Source organism: Coenobita brevimanus, chromosome 71 (assembly GCF_032717465.1).
Source record: "Coenobita brevimanus isolate Jiangsu-jjx chromosome 71, ASM3271746v2, whole genome shotgun sequence".
NCBI lineage: Eukaryota > Metazoa > Arthropoda > Malacostraca > Decapoda > Coenobitidae > Coenobita > Coenobita brevimanus.
The window spans coordinates 44801424-44819151 of NC_137024.1; the positions used below are offsets into that span (position 1 = coordinate 44801424).

Here is a 17728-nt window from a genome sequence, read left to right on the forward strand (position 1 = left end):
AGTCACACATATTCATCAACTGGCTCCACTCTCGTAATATCCCTTACTCTTTCATTTGTAACTGCGTCCTGCCACTTTACCCTAAAAATCCTTCTCAGTATTTTATTCTCAAATCCTGACACTTTCCGAACTGTTGCAACTGTACTGTACTGTGCCATGATTCATGCCCATATATTAAAACTGGTCTTACCATGGACATGTCAATTTTTACTTTAGTATGTACCCAAAGCATATTATTATTCCATACAGATTTCAACATTTCAGCAACTCGCCAAGCCTGTCTAATCCTCTCCTCAATTTCACTGTTTAATGATCCGTTAGATGATACAATCGTTCCCAGACATTTAAAATGTTCTACATTCTTCACCACATTATTCTCAACTACACAATCGAGTTACTTACTCACGTTCATATTAATAATTTCAGTCTTTCCACAATTTATTACCAAACCTACTTTTTTTCCTTCCTCCATCAGGCAGTTTCATATTTTTAACCCTTTCACTAATAGAGCACACCCCTCAAAGCTGAATATAAAATCGTCTGATGGTTGCATGAATAAGTAAAAAAGTCACCGATGAGTTAATGACAGTTTCTAAACCCGTACGAGACATCTTCCCTAAGCTGAGTAAATTCGTCTGGGTTTGGCGGTGGCAAGATGAAACGTGAACAAGACATCACCGTAGAGTAGTTAATGGAAGTAATTCCCAACCCTTCGTTATAAGAAGTCTCCTTAACCTGAACGTAATCGACTTATAGTAGCAAGATATGATTATGACAAGACTATATCGTAATGGGAAATTAAATTTTAAAGAGGCATGCTGTTACTGGCAAGGAGCACCTCAACAAACTTCGTCACGGTACCCGTGATGGTTCTTGCGTTACAGTAGCACATATTTGTAACTTACCGGCTAAAAAATTGCCTAATAATACAGATCTAGACAGAGAGAGTATACCATATACTGTGATTTGGTTCGTCTTCTATTCATTTACCTGCGGCATCTTGAACAGCATTAAGTAGCAGTAAAAAGTAACATGGGAATAGAAAATGACGCAAAACATGGAGAGGCGTACAAAGTAGCAATGCCGAAAATGAGAAAAATTGCACTGAAAAAAGCACTGACTATAATACGATAGCTGGACAACAGCTCCAACAGTGAAGTTTTTAAAACACACTGAAGTGGAAGCCCTGATGTGGATAAAACAGCAGCAGAATTTATCAAAACTACACTACACTCTGTTGGATATAGCCAAAATATGTAAATAATTGCCTATGCTGACTTTTGCTGGAATGGTTTCATAAAACAAAGTCTCTGCGTCTGATGCAAACTCTCATATCTATCTATAGATCAGGTAATAATGCAAACTGGCTTTGAATCTTCTCGAGTGACCCATGAAAAATAATAAATGCCTGCTCCTGATGTAAGATTGACATACAACCTACACATCATACAATTGTCAAGCTGGAAATCAGTGCACTTTGGCGTAGCTCAAGAAAAACATTATTCCATCTTATTTAAACACCAACAATTTTTATCGACAGATAAGGTAAAATGTTCAGTTACTATTCAGCTCCTCAGGGTAGCCCGAAATATGAAATATGTGCTTCTGATGTTAATGATGACTATTTCTATTTCAGGGCGCGTAACACCCGTCAAGTAACAGACTCTCATCCCATTTCTGTCCAACTCTCCAATGCAAGGGCTAACCGTTACTCCCAATCTTTCATTTATGTAACAGGTCAACTCTGGAACTGTCTCCTTCTGTCTGTATTTCCTACTTCCTATGATCTCCAGTCTTTCAAACGCAGTGTGTCCAGGCATCTCGAAATGAACGGATCTTGAATTTGGCTCTCTTTTGTACTGTTTTTGTTTTTTCTTGGAACGGTTTGCGGGCTCCTGGCCTTTGGTTCCTTCTTCCTTGCACACACAAAAAAAGGCATTCAGGAATTTCTTGGGATGACTCAAGAAGAACAGGCAACCTCTAATATATTTATTGTGTAACCCCAGTCTGTCCGACTGTGCAGACTTGTCGACCACAAGGAAGCAACTCTTTGTGTGGAGCCATACGACTGGTAAGTACAGTGCATACACCGTTTAGTGACTCGGTACTCCCTTGTAGGAAACAGTGCCTGACCAGGGATGAAAAGGGTCTTTCGAGGTGCAGGGAAATATAAGGAAGTTCAGCTCCTGTGTGGGCACCGCAACTACTCCCACCAGGGTACTGTGCACAGCGACACCACCTGCAGGCTCCTCATCAACGCCACCTCTGATGTAAATACTCACAGTTCATCACTATCCATCTCTCTGTATATTCTTATTTACACATTAGTTAATAATCTAGCTTACAGACAGTACAAATGGGTCCAATTCAACTTACACTGACCGGCGGCTGCGAGTGTATTATTGGCCCGGTCACCTGCTGCCTGCCGCCCGATCGACTTCTCTGAAAATGGGAAGAGCAAGGACTAGGGTAACACAACGCAATGTGCGCCATGGAAATGTTGGCTCTAAGAATGTGTTCTCTGATGGATAACAGTTTCTTAGTTTTTCTACCTCCCATAATTTACTTTAACACAATCTACAATATGCTGAGATTTAAGCAATGGATTAGAAAATGGAGGTAAAACTTGGAGAAGGTTAGAAAGTGGCAGTACCGGCATTGAGAGAAGATGTACTGAAAAAGGCACTGACTATAGTACGGTACCAGGTAGTTGCAAAAAACTCCAACAGTCAAGTATTTAAGCAACAGATAGGGTAGTTACCGTTAGCTATTTTACCATAATTTACTTTAACACCTTCTTAACACTTAAAAACTTAAACAACATGTTTTATCAAATATCTCCTGAGGTATAAGCAATACCTTGGCAAAAGATGCCAAATATTCCTCTGGAAAATCGCATGCAAGTACACAAGCACGTGCACAAACAGTAGTGGGGAATGCAATGCAGTTATATACGTCAATGACTGTTTGAGACTCGCTATAGTAAATGAGACATTACACAACCAAAACTTATTGAGGAAAGCATTTACAAAACAATTTAGTTTGAAACAGGCCTTTATGTTCACTTAATTCTGAATAACAGGATTTCGTAGAAAGTTGGAAGGTGTAATCAGATGGACGAATTTAAGAATGCACAGAATTGCGAACAAAATGAGATGGAAGGTAAAGGAAGTTGACTAAAACGGAGAAGGATGAGAGCTGGACAAACATGGATAGGGATGAGTGGTGAGGAAATGGAAAACCAATGGATGAGAGGCCAATTTAAAGACTACTAAGCAATTCAACTCACTGATGTTACAGGGGGGGGGGGGAATATGAGCAATTCAACTCACTGATGTTACAGGCGGGGGGGAGGGGGGGGAATATGATGGCAACCGTAGTAGTAGCTTTCTAAAATCGACGTTAGCTGTAACAAAATACCAAAGTCGTCCCGACTATGAAAGTGTTAAAGGAGCAGGCAAACAGCATAAGGGCTGAGGTGAAGGGACGAGAAGTTTATTATGGAAGCAGGAAACAGACAGCACACTAGACGGTACTGATTGGGTGGGAGTAGGGTAATGGTGGGGGTGGGTGGCGTGGAGTGGGGTAATATTGAAAGGGACGGTAGGTGGAGGCGCCCATCATCCACTCACTCAATGTAGTGCTGCCTTACGGTCTTTACACTGACTGACGCGCCACATGGTTTCCTGTAACCCAGGAAACCATTTGCTACGCTGGGTGGTAACCATATAACCAAATTATGGTACCTGGTGGTTTTGTGGGTAATTAAGGCGCTCCAATCGGACTGAGCCTGTGCAGGTTTATAACCAAGGAGTGATTGGGGTTTACTGCTCATGTAATGCCACTCAGGGATGAGTGAGAATGGTCACTCATACTAAATGTCAGGATCAACTTGCCTAGCCCCCGGCTCCTGCGGTCCTCATGGGGCAACATAGGATTAGATGATGGATGGAAGGATGGATGGATGGATGGATGGTAGGGTAGAGTATGCCATAGACTGGGTGGGTAGGAGTGGGCTTAAGGAGGAGTTGGGAGGAGTGAGACTGGCAGCGTGGAACTGATAATACCGTCTGGGATAAGCGAAGCAGACAGCTAGCCTCTTCTACGTTCTGAAGGGCGTTGTGGTAATCGTCCACTGAGCACTTAGAAAACTTGGAAGGCTGCACGTTGTCCTGCCCCACCACGTTCTTGGACATGATGCACCCGTGCCAGTCTTGACAGTAGCAGTTAGGTCCTCCTGAAAGTGTAGGGATGAATGAAATACTTTGCAGTGATGTGTTTTCTGAAATAATGTAGTTGCATAATTTACATATACAGTAAGCCTTCTGAATTGGCTTTTACTTAAAACAATGGCTAACTCAGATCTTCCTCAACTGCTGGCTATTACATTAATCAAGAAAGCAGAGCAGATATTCCCTGATGGTCCAATGAAGTTGTTAAATCATAATATTTACTGTTCCACGTATGCAAGACGCAAAGGGAACAATGAAAAATAAATTCTCTAACTTAAATTGTCTCCCTCTCAATGACCTCCATGTTAATCACTACCGCATCATCAACAAGTAATCATGGTGAAGCGTTTATGGTTACCAAGTGGAAAGGGTGAGGCCAACTTCCCAACTCTGGCTAAGCAATGGGTCAAATAAATATATAACAATACCTCGCAAAACAACCGAGGGGTCTACAATAAATTACGACCATCTTTACTCCCTTATGCCAACCCCAACCTCTTCAGACAGGCTGCGGCAATTGGAAGGATGGATAAAAGAAAGTGCTCATACATACTATCCAGGATCTTTGTTGAAGCATACACTGCCACTCCGATATGTGGGTAATACATACATTATGGCCACTACTTGCCCAGAGCAATAATTATACCTGCTGACAGCACAATCCACTAGTAGCCAAGGGACCAGTCACTGACCTTGTGGTCTCGACTCAGGTAAAACTACAAACAGTAAAACAGTGCGTGGTGAGGCTCCTGTAACTGGTGGATTACATGAAATTACATCCGTTATAGTAATGTCTTCAAGAATATTATCATCATCATGCTTTCAAGCTTTATTCTGCTAAACTACATTATGGTTTTATTTATATCTTGTGGTTATTACAGCACTGTATTGTTACTTCGATTGGGGATGGTAAGGTTTCTTGAATATCCGTGCAGTAAGTGAGACCCACTGAAATAACTGTAGTTCTTGCCAGCTCATAGTGTCATATTGCACTGGATTCCCTTGCACCGGGATGGAAAAAATTTAGCCATATTGAAGAAAATTTGAATATCTACACAGGATATTCATTCTCCCAGTGTAAAATCAAAATATAAAAAGACTGTGCATACCACCAGTAAATAAACTGGGTACATACTACTGAAAGACTAATTACTATTTACAAGCAATTACAGTACCTGTTTATCCAAGAATATATTTAAAGTACATAAATTTTCAAGACTGCAGCTAAGAATTTACATAATGAAAACAAACTATTTGTAATATTTGAAATTTACATAATGAAAACTAACAGTTTATAATTCTTGAGAGCGATTTTCTATTAAAACTATTGTTTTGTAATTCATTAACATATGCATTTTGTTTTCTATAACATTAGAGAAATAACGAAAAGGACTGAATATTAAAATACGAAAACACTGTGAACAAGAGAGAGAGAGAGAGAGAGAGAGAGAGAGAGAGAGAGAGAGAGAGAGAGAGAAACATGTGAAAGACTGAAAAAAAACTTTCGACATTGATACTCTGTAAGAAATGATAAGGGTCATAACAACACAGACATATAAAATCCAGGTATATAACAGAACAAGATAAATATGAACAGGAGAACAGGACGAAGAGATAAGAAAGAAGAAAATGGGATAGAAATAACATATAAGAAAAACAGAGGCTTAAAAAAATCGATTCTTAGGTTGGTAGTTTGTGTCTTGGGTTCACGCATGCATTTTCAACTAACTTTCTCGCGTGGAAGCTACTGGCAGGCATGTAGATTCGGGCAGACTCCAAGGTGAAGGGGTGCTGCTTGTCCCTATTGGTGGCAGAATAGAGCGTTGTTTCCCTGTTGGTTCTACAAGCGGATTAATACAAATAAAACAAACACATCTGTATTTTTAACACATTTTCACACAGTCACTTACTTCCGTCGTCGTGCTTCATGTAGAGGTTGTGACCGATCATGTGGGTCATGGTGGAGGCGACCAGGTGAGGTTCGTAAACGTTAAGGTCCACTGAGATGCCCGCCGCCTTGGATGTGCAGATGCTGTTTGGGACTCCCATGCCTGATTCACCTCCTTGGAACTGCTCTCCGCTGGAAGGCAAAAGTAGTCTGTAAGTCTGGGAGGGGGAAAAAAAAAAACGAGAACAAGGACGACGACACTGAAAGGAGGCTTAGGATGGGAATACTGTGTACTGTATGGTGGCGGTATATGACGAAGGTCTGGCTTGGAATGGACTGAAGGATACTGTAAAGAAAACAAAATGAAAATGAACATGGAGTACTAATGGTGTTAACAATATGTATACTGAACAGTAATTTGAGATGTTATGAAGGACTGGGGTCCAACATGACTCCAGGAGTTTTGGAAGTGCAATGTCCAGGTCTGATTCACCTCCCTGGAACTGCTCTCCAGAAGGCAAAAACATCGAGTTCGCATGTCGGGGAGATAGGGATGGAAAGGACCTAGCCTAGAGGAAGGTGGACATGCTGGAGGGTAGTCTGTGATAAAAACAAAGGGCATGATGGAGGGAAGTAATGGAGGGTGGGGGGATGAAATAGAAGCTACATTTGGGAGAACTGGGGAACCAGCAGTAAGATGATGGTGTACTGATAGTATATGGAACACTTGCTCTAAAGAACTTGGGAAGGAACAAACCTTTATCAAACACGTACCCCACCATGTGGTAAGGAACATATAGATATGCACTAATAAGTATGGCAATTTCATATATAAGGGCATAAACTAGGAATAGTGCACTAATGGTGAGGATAACAATGATAAACTCTTAGGGATCGGTCCGCCAAATTTCATCTCCAGATTACTTGTGCAGGTTGGATTGAAATCTCCAGTTGACTAACTTATCAAAACATATATTTCCTTATATGGCCATAGCTCGTTAAGTACAGACAATAAAGCAATTTTACATATCTTCCTGTGTGATATGAAGTCAGTCCACCTGGCAGTTTCTGAGATATAGGCCCGGACGGAAAGACAGACAAACTGATTTTTCCCTACAGGGTAATAGCTCGTAAAGTACAGACAATATGGCAATTTTACATCTACAGGCATCAACACATACTCTATCTTTCTGTGTGATATGAAGCCATCCACCTGGTAGGTTCCGAGATACAGGCCTGGACGGAAAGATGGAGACGCATAACACAGGACAGATTTGTCCTAATTTGGTCATAGCTCGTAAAGTACGGACAATACGGCAATTTTACATATACGGGTATCAACTACGACACATGTTCTATCTTTCTGTGTGACATGAAACCAAATCACCTGGTAGTTTCCAAGATAAAGGCCCGGATGGAATGACACATGCGAATAACACAGGACAGATTTTTCCATATATGATCACAGCTCGTAATGTACAGCCAGTATGTTTACATATACATATACGGGCATCAACTATGACACATACTCAATCTTTCTGTGTGACATGAAGCCAATCCACCTGGTAGTTTCCAAGATACAGGCCCGGATGGAAGGACGGACATGAGAATAACACGACTGTTTTTTTCCTTAAAAGATCATAGCTCATAAAATGCAGAAAATAAGGCAATTTTACATATTCGGGTATCAACTTCGACACATACTTTATCTTTCTGTGTGATACGAAGCCAATCCACTGAGTAGTTTCCGAAACACAGGCCTGGACAGAAAGACGGACAGACAGGGGCAATTCCTATAGCCTCACTATATGGAATAATGCTGAGGACAATAACAGATACACTCAAGATGAACAAAGAAACAACATAAGTGATGGTGTGGAAGAATTCTGTACAATGGAGGATGGTTTGTGATGCAACGAAAGATACATTCCGAAGAAGACAGAAACAAGGTGCAGTGAAAGAGGAAGAGAAGAATAATGTTTAAGAGGGTTGTCTGGCACGAAATACAAGCTACACCAAAGAATCATGAAACCCAGGAAAGTGCACTGGTGATGTGGATGACTCCATAACGGATGGTGTTCTGGTATTAGATGAAATATACACTGAAGAAGAAAAAGCCAAGAGTCAGTGCTGACAAGCCGATGTTTGAAGGTGGCTTTGAAAGAAATGGTCACACTAGAAACACACCAGGAACAAGGTGCACTGTTGGTAAGAAGGAGTATGTGCTGGATGATGGATGGAGATACAATGACACCTTTATTGAATGAGGAGACCCCAGAACAGAGCAGAATGACTATAAAAATAACTTATATATTTGAGAATGACTGGGAAGAAGTTAAAGGTGGAAGAAGAAGGATCAAAACTGACATATCAACGTCATTAACTGCCATTATCAACAAACTCTAATGTAATTTTAATACACACGGGAGAGTACTGAGGTGCTACAGGGCTTGACTGTGCGCCTCATCATCATCAACAAAGTTCGACGACAAATCGCTATAGGGCTTGACTGTGCGTACATCTCCCATCATTACTACCATCACTACCATCTCCATCACCATCCCAACCTCGAGGGTAGGATCCAAACACTAGAAAAGGAAACAAGCAATACACGAGTAGCTCAAATGAGTGTCTAAGAGAAAAGGACAATACATACATTCACTCACCACTCATGCTACGGACCCTCTCGGTTGCATGTAACAGGTTACACTTCATCCTTAACAAAGGTATGGGCAAGGAGGCGAATGCATGTGAGGAAAGCTTTGTATGCAGTGGTGAAGGTATGTGCCGAAATGTACATGATGGCTAATATATAACATTCTTATTACACTCTGCCAGGTGATTTGCGTTGCAGGGACGACTCAGCGCTATCAATGGCTATCCTACAACAATTATGCATTTCCTATCCCACTCCCACAGCCACGCTCACACCAGGAGACGAAGCCGTCCTCAGAATACGCAGAATACCTCCAGACGAGTCCTAGTGGAGTGATATTTATAGATCGCACTGTATAATCACTAGTGTATCTGGTGATGTGAATGTTGGTAATGAATCTAATGCTGTATGCGAGAAAGGACTTAGGACAAGGGAGAGGGGGTGGAAGCACAGAATTTATCCAACTATGCACGTGAGTAAAGTCTTGGGTACTGGGGCCAATGTACTATGGGTCACAAAAGTATCGGTGCACAAGAGGTCCGAAACCTACTGAAAACATTCGAACAACTGCTGTACTTTACCAATGTCTCACATTGCATTAACAACGTCTGTTTATATAAACATAGCATTTGCTACATGTCTGCAAGAGGATGTTACTAGTTGGCGATATATGACACCTCCCGACATCAGGGCTACCAACGTGTGGTAGGTCGGACACAAATATTTCAGTGACCTTCGTTCTGTTTTCCCACATGTTTCACGCATATTGTGCACTGATACTTTTGTGACTCATAGTAGGTGAAGGAGGAGCTTACGTGCTAGAAGAAGTATGACAAACGTGAGCATGTAATATATTCAGTACTGCACGCGAGGAGGGGACATAATCATGTGATGTGATGCAACATGTTCTTATAGGCAGCCTACGAGTATTATAATCCCTTAATCCCTTCACTACGACCACTTTTCTTACTTCAGTCTCTCTAATTCCATACAATTTTATCCAACTTAAAGAAATCCCATGGTACTGAACGGACTAAATAAAGCTTCATCCACACTTATTCAGTCCGAAAAGCCTCTCAACTACGTACAATCGCCTAGCAAGGGCAAAAATATGATATACAAACGACGTTCTCAGGCTGAAAGGCCAAGGAGGTGAATGTCTTTAATCCCTTCAGGCCGATGAAGTGCAATTATTTTTTTCCTTGTTGGTAACAAGCAATTTTATTGAAGTTCATGGGGACATCTTACAGTGAGGAGCTAACAGAGGCTACATCTAACTCCCCCAGTTCGAAGAGTCTCTCATAAGATAAATAAAATCGTGTGGAGACAGCAAAACAAATAAATAAATAAATCAAATAAATAAATAAAAATAAATAATAATAATAATAATAATAATAATAATAATAATAATAATAATAACAATGAACGTCATCGGTCTAGAGGCGTTAATAAATTCAATACTGCAGGTGGAAACGGGGTTCGGTAATGACATGAAACGTGTGCTTCTCTTGGTTAGCCTATCTATCCCTGAATCCTGTGACGTATGGGTATATTCTTGCTCCTTCCAGACGATTTTATTCAACTTGGGAATGATGTCTAGCCGTGAGGATGTTAATGAAGGTTACATCTAACCTCTACAGTTGGGAAAGTCGACCCTTAGCAGAAGGCAAAATCAGTGTTTGGAAGTGGCATGAATAAATACCTAAGTCATCCGAGTAATGTCGAGGATTCCCTCCAGGTAGAATAACTAAAGCCAGAGGTGAATCCACATAATATATCCACCCCTGCACGTGAGGAAGAACCTACATGCACAGGTAAATGAATCCATATACTGTACCTAACACCTGCCCATGAGGAAGAACTTGCATGCACAGGTAAATGCAAGTGTGGAAGATTTGCGTACAGGGTGGTTATGGCCACGTATGTGGGTGCTCGCACCCAGGTAAGGGTGAATGGAGATTTGAGTGATGAGTTTTCCGTGAATGTTGGTGTAAACCAGGGGTCAAGTCTTAAGCCCCTTGTTGTTTATTATGGTACTTGAAGCCCTCTAACGTGACTTCAGAAATGGACTCCCGTGGGAGATACTGTATGCTGGTGATTTGGTGTTGATTGTAGAGAATGAAAGGGAGGCGGGAGGAAGATTTAGGAAGTGGAGAGATGATATGGGTTTGGGAGTAAATGCAGATAAAACAAAAGTGCTTGTATCCAGGGCTGGTGGAGGTACTGTCAAAGAAGAGGGAGAGTGGCCATGCGCGACTTGCCACCAGGGCGTGGGAAGTAATTCCATCTTGTGCAGTGTTTGTGATGAGTGGGTGCCCATGAGATGTAGTGGTATTAGAGGTAGACTGCGAGAGAAAGCTGACTTCATGTGTGCTGTGTGTCGGGGAGGGCATGTGGAGATATCCAGACGCGAATGGACTGAATCTGCTGTTGAGTTTCTTGAGTGTGTGGAAGAGTTTGTTATTTGGAGACATGTTATGTGCTGGAGGTGGGGTTGGAGCTAGCTCTGTGGCTAGAGTGAGGTGTGGCTAGAAGTTCAGGGAGCTGTTGCCTCTCCTGACATCGAGAGGGCTCTCCCTCCGTGCTATGGGATCTTTGTATGCGGCATGTGTTAGGAGTGTAATGCTGTATGGTAGTGAGACCTGGGCAGTAAAGAAATAGGATATTCGCAGGTTCAAACGTACAGAAATGGCAATGGTTAGGTTGGAGTGCAGTGCGTCCCTGAGTGCAAGGTCTGAGGGGGCTAAGTTTACCATGGACGAATTGAAAGGTAGGATGGGACTGGAGTGTATTGGTGTTGTGATGTGGATAGGTATATTGAGGTGATTAGGGCATGTGGAGTGGATGAGGGATGATTACTGGTGCAGAAAGTAAGAAGTGTTAATGTTATGGGTAGGGCTGCGAGAGGTAGACCGAAAAAGACCTGGGACGAGGTCACTGAGTGTGGCCTCGGGGATAAGGGACTGAATAGGGAAGCTGCCAGAGATCTAACAGCATGGAGAGTCGCTATCAGGTGACCAAGGCCGACGCATGCAAGTATGTTAGAGCCTTCAAAAACGAAACAAAAACGAAGAAAATGTACTGAAAGAAGGACTTACGTACTGAAATATATGCACGTGAGGCAGGAGCATAGAAACAGAGTTGAATGTGTACGTGAAGAAGGGGCTTACACAAGGAGGTGAATGGAAGTGTGAAGAAGGAGCTTAAATACAGGGGTGAATGCACGTGAGGAGGGGACTTACGTACAGAGGTGAATGCAGGTGAGGATGGAGTTTACGTTCACAGGTGAATGCAGAAGGGGCTTACGTACAGAGGTGAATGCACGTAAGGAAGGGGCTTACGTGCAGAGGTGAATGCACGTGAGGAATGAGATTAAATACAGAGGTGAATGCACGTGAAGAAGGGATTTACGTACAGAGGTGAATGTAAGTGGGGCAGGGGATTAAATATAGAGGTAAATGCATGTAAGAAAGGGGCTTATACAAAGGTGAATGCACGTGAGGAAAGGACTTACGTACAGAGGTGAATGCATGTGAGGTGGGGACTTACATACAACGGAGAATGCACGCGAGGAGACTTGCGTAGAGGTAAATGCACGTGAGGAGGGAACTTACGCAAGAGAATGCACGTGAGGAAAGGACTTATATACAGAGATGAATGCACGTGAGGAAGGGACTTACATTCATTGGTAAATACACGTATGTTAAGAAGCTTACGTGATAAGATGTGACGTGTCCTTGTGATAATCATTGAGGTTGGCGCCCACGTATCCGTAGAAGTTGATGAGGGCAGTGGAGATGGGCTGGTTCCGCCCCAGGTCTATAAGGTTACGACCCTGCCACGTCTCCAGGTACGTGATGGTGATTCGAGTGTTGATTGTCTTGAAGTACTGAAAGAAATTATTATACTGTAGGATCAGGAACGTTGCCCTGCTGAGGTGCTGCACAATCATCTTCTGGCTCTCTTTAATACCGCACAGAAAAAAAAAAAAAAAAAGCTGGTTTGGCTAAATCTTGGGGAAAAAATCAGTCACTTCTCTTACGTACTAAAAACATTACAGGTCACAGGGTGAAAGATACCTTAACATAATCGTTCTACCTCTTTTCTCCACCCACTGGTGGGCGTGAGGAGAAAGGACTGGAAAGGAAACACAGCGAGGGAGGAGAAGGCAGTGGAAAAGGAAAGCAGAAGAAGGGAGAGGGGGAGGTACAGCAGAAGGTTATAAAAAAAAAAAAAAAAAAAAAAAACTATCAACACCCTAATCCAGCTCCATGAAGGAAGGGAGATTATAAAGCAAGACCCGAACTCATACTGCACTACCAAAGCCTTCGAGATGCTCAGCAAGTGTTAAAATTATACAGGCTACCGTAGTAAACTCGACGACACACCCCATACTCAACAACCAAGAAAATAAAACTCAGTGGTAGGAAGTATAAAAATAATAAAGAAAATCGAACCAATCCTCGACCCAGAAAATACCAAATCAGCTCAATGGCGGTGACTCAGTAATATAAATTTATGTACGGCTCTACACTGAGTGACAAGCCAAATGGTTTCCTGTACACCAGGAAACCATTTACTATTCTGGGTGGTAACCATACAACCAAATTATGGCGCTTGATGGTTTAGTGAGTAATTAAGGCGTTCCAATCGGATTGAGCCAGTTCAGGTTTATAACCAAGGGGTGGTTGGGATTTATTGCTCATATAATGCCACTCAGGGATGAGTGAGGCTAGTCACTCATCTTAAATGTCAGGGCCAACTTACCTTGCCCCGGGCTCCTACGCTCCTCATGGGGCAACACAGGATTGGATATATATATATATATATATATATATATATATATATATATATATATATATATATATATATATATATATATATATATATTCCACCCTCAAAACCCTAAATCGGCTCGTGATAAGGGAAACAATCATAAAAATAAACATAAACAAAATGATGAAAAACAGAACCCTCACCTTATCACTAAACCCACCTAACCTGTGAGACCTGATCCCTTCACAATCAGCTGGGCCACAGATCACAAGCAGCTCATTATTGATACTGGTGGAAAATTAAAGTGAGCATCAGAGGCTGGGATATTACGGGCCCTCAAGCCAAAGTGGTAATGAGTAACTCGCCCACCATGAGGGAGAGGCGAAAGGCTGGGGGGGGGGGGAAGGAGAGGGGATAAAGGAGGGATAGAGAAAGAAACTCAGAAGGGATGGAGAGAAAAACTGAGAACGGATGATGAGAAACCAAGAAGAAGGGAAGCGAGCAGAGGAGGGATGGAACATGGAATAGAGGGACAGATGGAGGAGCTAAGAGAAGAAACGTAGACAAACAGAATGAGATATGAAAGTGGGCTGAAAAAGATGGGATGACAAAAAAATAGGTGAACATAAGGAAGATACAGTTAAAGTAAGCATCAGAAGCATGGATACTACTAGCTCTCATACCAAAGCGGTAATGAGTTAATTAAGCCACCAGGAGAGAGGGAAGGGGCGAGGGTGGGAGGGAGGAAGAACAGCATTGAGGAAGAAAGAGAGGCTGAGAAGAAAGGAAGGGAGAGAGTAGGGCAGAGATGGAAAACGGGATGGAAGGAGAGAGGTGGGGTTGGCAGATGAAAGGTAGACGAAGAATATGAGAAATGAAGGTAGGCTGAGGAGAATGAGGAGGTGAAAACAAAAAGCAAGAGATGAAGAAGGTAGAGGAGAAGGAAAGGTAGAGTTTAAGTAAGCATTAGTAGGAGGGATATTACGGGCTCTCTGACCAAAGTGGTAATGGGCAACGCGGCACGAGAGAGAGAGAGAGAGAGAGAGAGAGAGAGAGAGAGAGAGAGAGAGAGAGAGAGAGAGAGAGAGAGAGAGGTCTTCAGAAGAAAATAGGAGAGAAGGAAAGACAAAGGAAAAAAAAAAAAAATCAGAGAAGAAGGAAGGGGGACAACCAAAGATGAATATGTAGGTGGTAAACACAGAGCCAAAGGACGTCAACATACTGAAGTCCTTATCTCAGGGGGTAATTAGCTACCGACCCCACGAAACACGCACGTGAAACTTAATTACTTAACTCTGACCTAAGTGGCCCCCGTAGACCCTCTTTAATTTAAGGGGGGGAACCATGTGAGGAAAGAAAAAGTAAGGTGAGAATGTGGGGTAGAAAAAGGGGGAGGTGCAGATGGGTAGAAAATGGGGAGGTGAAGAGAGGAAGATAAGAGGGAGGTGAAGAGGGATAGGAAACGGGGAGGTGATGACGGGGGGAAAAGGGATGATCTTGAGTTTCAAAAAAAGGGAGGTCTCGATGTGCGAATGGGGGTAAGAAAGAGATCTGACGGTGCTAAGGGAGGGCAGAAGGGAAGGTCTAGAGGTGCAAAAGAAGGGTAGAAAAAGAGGTGTCAAAAAGTGCGAAAGAAGGATAGAAAAAGAGGAGTCATGGTGCGAACGAGGAGCTATAGAAAAAGATGAGGTCAAAAGGTGTAACAGATTGGTGGAAGGAGATAAGGTGGAGGTACGAAAGAAGTTCAGGAAGGGGGGAGGTCAGGAGATGCAAAAGAAGAGTAGAAATACGTCTAGGGATGACAAGACGGGTAAAACGGAGGAGTTCTAGCAGTGCGAAAGGGAGTAAATCGAGAACAAACATGGGTAAGTTGTGAAAGGGACATCATAAATAGCGGCCAGGTAAGAAAGAGAGGTCAAACGGAATTAAGCAGTGTCAGAGATCAAAAAGAAAACTCAGGTGTGAAGTGTGGATAAAAAGGATGGGTCAGGTGCGACAAGGGGGAAGAAGGGCTTACAATGAGGAATGTGGGATTAAACTTGTCAAATGGGGTCAGCTGAGAATGACAGGCCAGGTGCAAGAGGAGAATGATGTGCAATGGGTGGTTGGGGCAGGGGGAAGGAGGGTTACGTAAAAAAGAAGGGTCAGGTACGTCAGACAGTGAGAGAGAGGGGGTCACGTGGAACAGAGGGGTCAGGCGCAAAAGAGGGTCAAGGGTCATGTACTCCCTGCAAGCCAAAATTTAACACAGTATCTACACACCAAAATTAGACCCATTTCTCTACATGCCAAAATTAAGCCTATTTCCCTGCAAGCCTTAATTTTACCTATGAAAGCCAAAATTTTACTTATTCACCGCAAGTCATACCTTGACGTATTCTTTGCACGCCAATATCTGACTTATTCTAACTTATTCGCTGCATGGCAAAATTTGACCCATTCTCTGCAAGCCAAAAACTGACCTGCTCTCTGCAAGTCAAAACCCGACTTATTCTCTGCAAGTTAAAATCTGACGTACTCTGCAAGCCAAAACTTAATGTACTTCCTGCACGCCAGAATCTGACGTACTCACTATTATGCCAAAATCTTACATACTCCCTACAGAGTAAAATTTTACGTCCTCCCCGTTAAGCCGAAATCTTAAGTACTCCCTTTTCCTCCCGTCTAAAGCATGCAACCAGAGACAGACAGAGGTAGCCATTACATGCAAAAATATTTATACATTCCAAGAGACACACAATCAAATCCCTCTTACTCTCTACTCGCCAAAATCTTACGTACTCTCTCTCTCTCTCTCTCTCTCTCTCTCTCTCTCAATACTTACTAGGTCTGCTATGTTAGCGATTTGCAGGGCGTCGTTGATTGCTCTTACGCGGGAGAAGTTCCGGTCCTCCATCTGTAAAGGGAGAAATACATGGTTAGTTTTATGGTTTGAGACACAATATACAACATATCGCACACAAAGACAGGAAGACAGTTACCTAGACAACAGAATAACAAACACAGACATAATTTAGCTGTAAAGAAATATAGTATACAACTGAACAGAGAAAGGCAGATAAATATATACAGATACAGATAAATGCAGATAAATACAGATATACAGATAGATACAGACAGATAAGACGATTCAATAACATTGCTCAACAACATTAATGCAGTTCCTCAAATTTTCTCTTACCATCACTCAGAATAACTAAGGCATTAATTATTCATTTCATACATCACTAATTTTCTTGTTTCCATTTCCAACTCACTTCACGAAAAAGACATTTATTTCTAAGTTGGAAACTACGTGATGACGAAGGCGATGACGATGATGATGATGGTGATGATGATGATGATGACGATGATGATACAAAAAAGTACAGATTATTGGAAAAATAGTTGTCTGGAGCAGCAAAAGAGTATCTGCAAAGGGAAAAAATATTTCCGCAAAAGTCATCTGGAGGTTACTGGTCACAAAAAGCATCTGTAGAGGAAAATTAGTGACATCTGTATATAATCTTCACTGCGGTGGCTGGTTGTAAAAAGGTATCAATAAGTCGATGATCTGTTGCAATAATGACTACCGGTATAAAAAACGACTGGCTGTAAAACGTGTATAGACTGGATAAGACAGTTTTTGATAACCTTAAGGTGAATTAATGGTTGGAGAAATATCTGCAACAGTTAGATGTGCTGCAAAATATATCTGAATGAGGATGAATAGGCCCAAAAGCATCTGCAACAGGGATAACAGATGCACATATATCAACTGAAAGGTGCATGATTGCAAACAAAATATCTTCAGGACGTTGAATGGTTGCAACTTCTTGAGAAAAGATTAAAAACAGTTCCACACCGACCAACTGCAAGAGAGTATATGGAATGTAAAGCTTAATCCACAAAACCTACCTACGAGGGAAGAATTATTGATACACACTGAATCTCCGGGTTCATACACTTAGGATGGCGGGAAATGCACTGGCTGGGTGCAAGTGTGTGTGAGAGGAAATATGCATCGTGCGATTTTGACACAGACATGGGAGGAAGATTACTTATGAAGCACCACCATTTCCATCTTCCACGAGATATATCTACCTTACTGCTTTACCTATCTATCTGAATCTCCTCTTGCTCCTCCTTTCCCTCTCTATCTATCTATCTACCTACTTCTGAGGCCACAGAAAAAGA

At 42.1% G+C, this 17728-nt stretch overlaps 1 protein-coding gene across 1 annotated transcript in view; it reads right to left on the bottom strand.

Annotated features, from left to right (window-relative positions):
- The window catches only part of mmd (disintegrin and metalloproteinase domain-containing protein mind-meld), a 540350-nt gene that overhangs the window by 68415 nt on the left and 454207 nt on the right, over positions 1 to 17728 (bottom strand). Inside the window, exons 11-14 of the mRNA XM_080277960.1 lie at positions 16377 to 16448; positions 12493 to 12665; positions 6143 to 6312; positions 4082 to 4237 (exon numbers count right to left, since the gene is read on the bottom strand). Of these exons, the coding sequence (XP_080134086.1) occupies positions 4082 to 4237; positions 6143 to 6312; positions 12493 to 12665; positions 16377 to 16448 (571 nt within the window). The remainder of the gene's footprint in view (positions 1 to 4081; positions 4238 to 6142; positions 6313 to 12492; positions 12666 to 16376; positions 16449 to 17728) is intronic.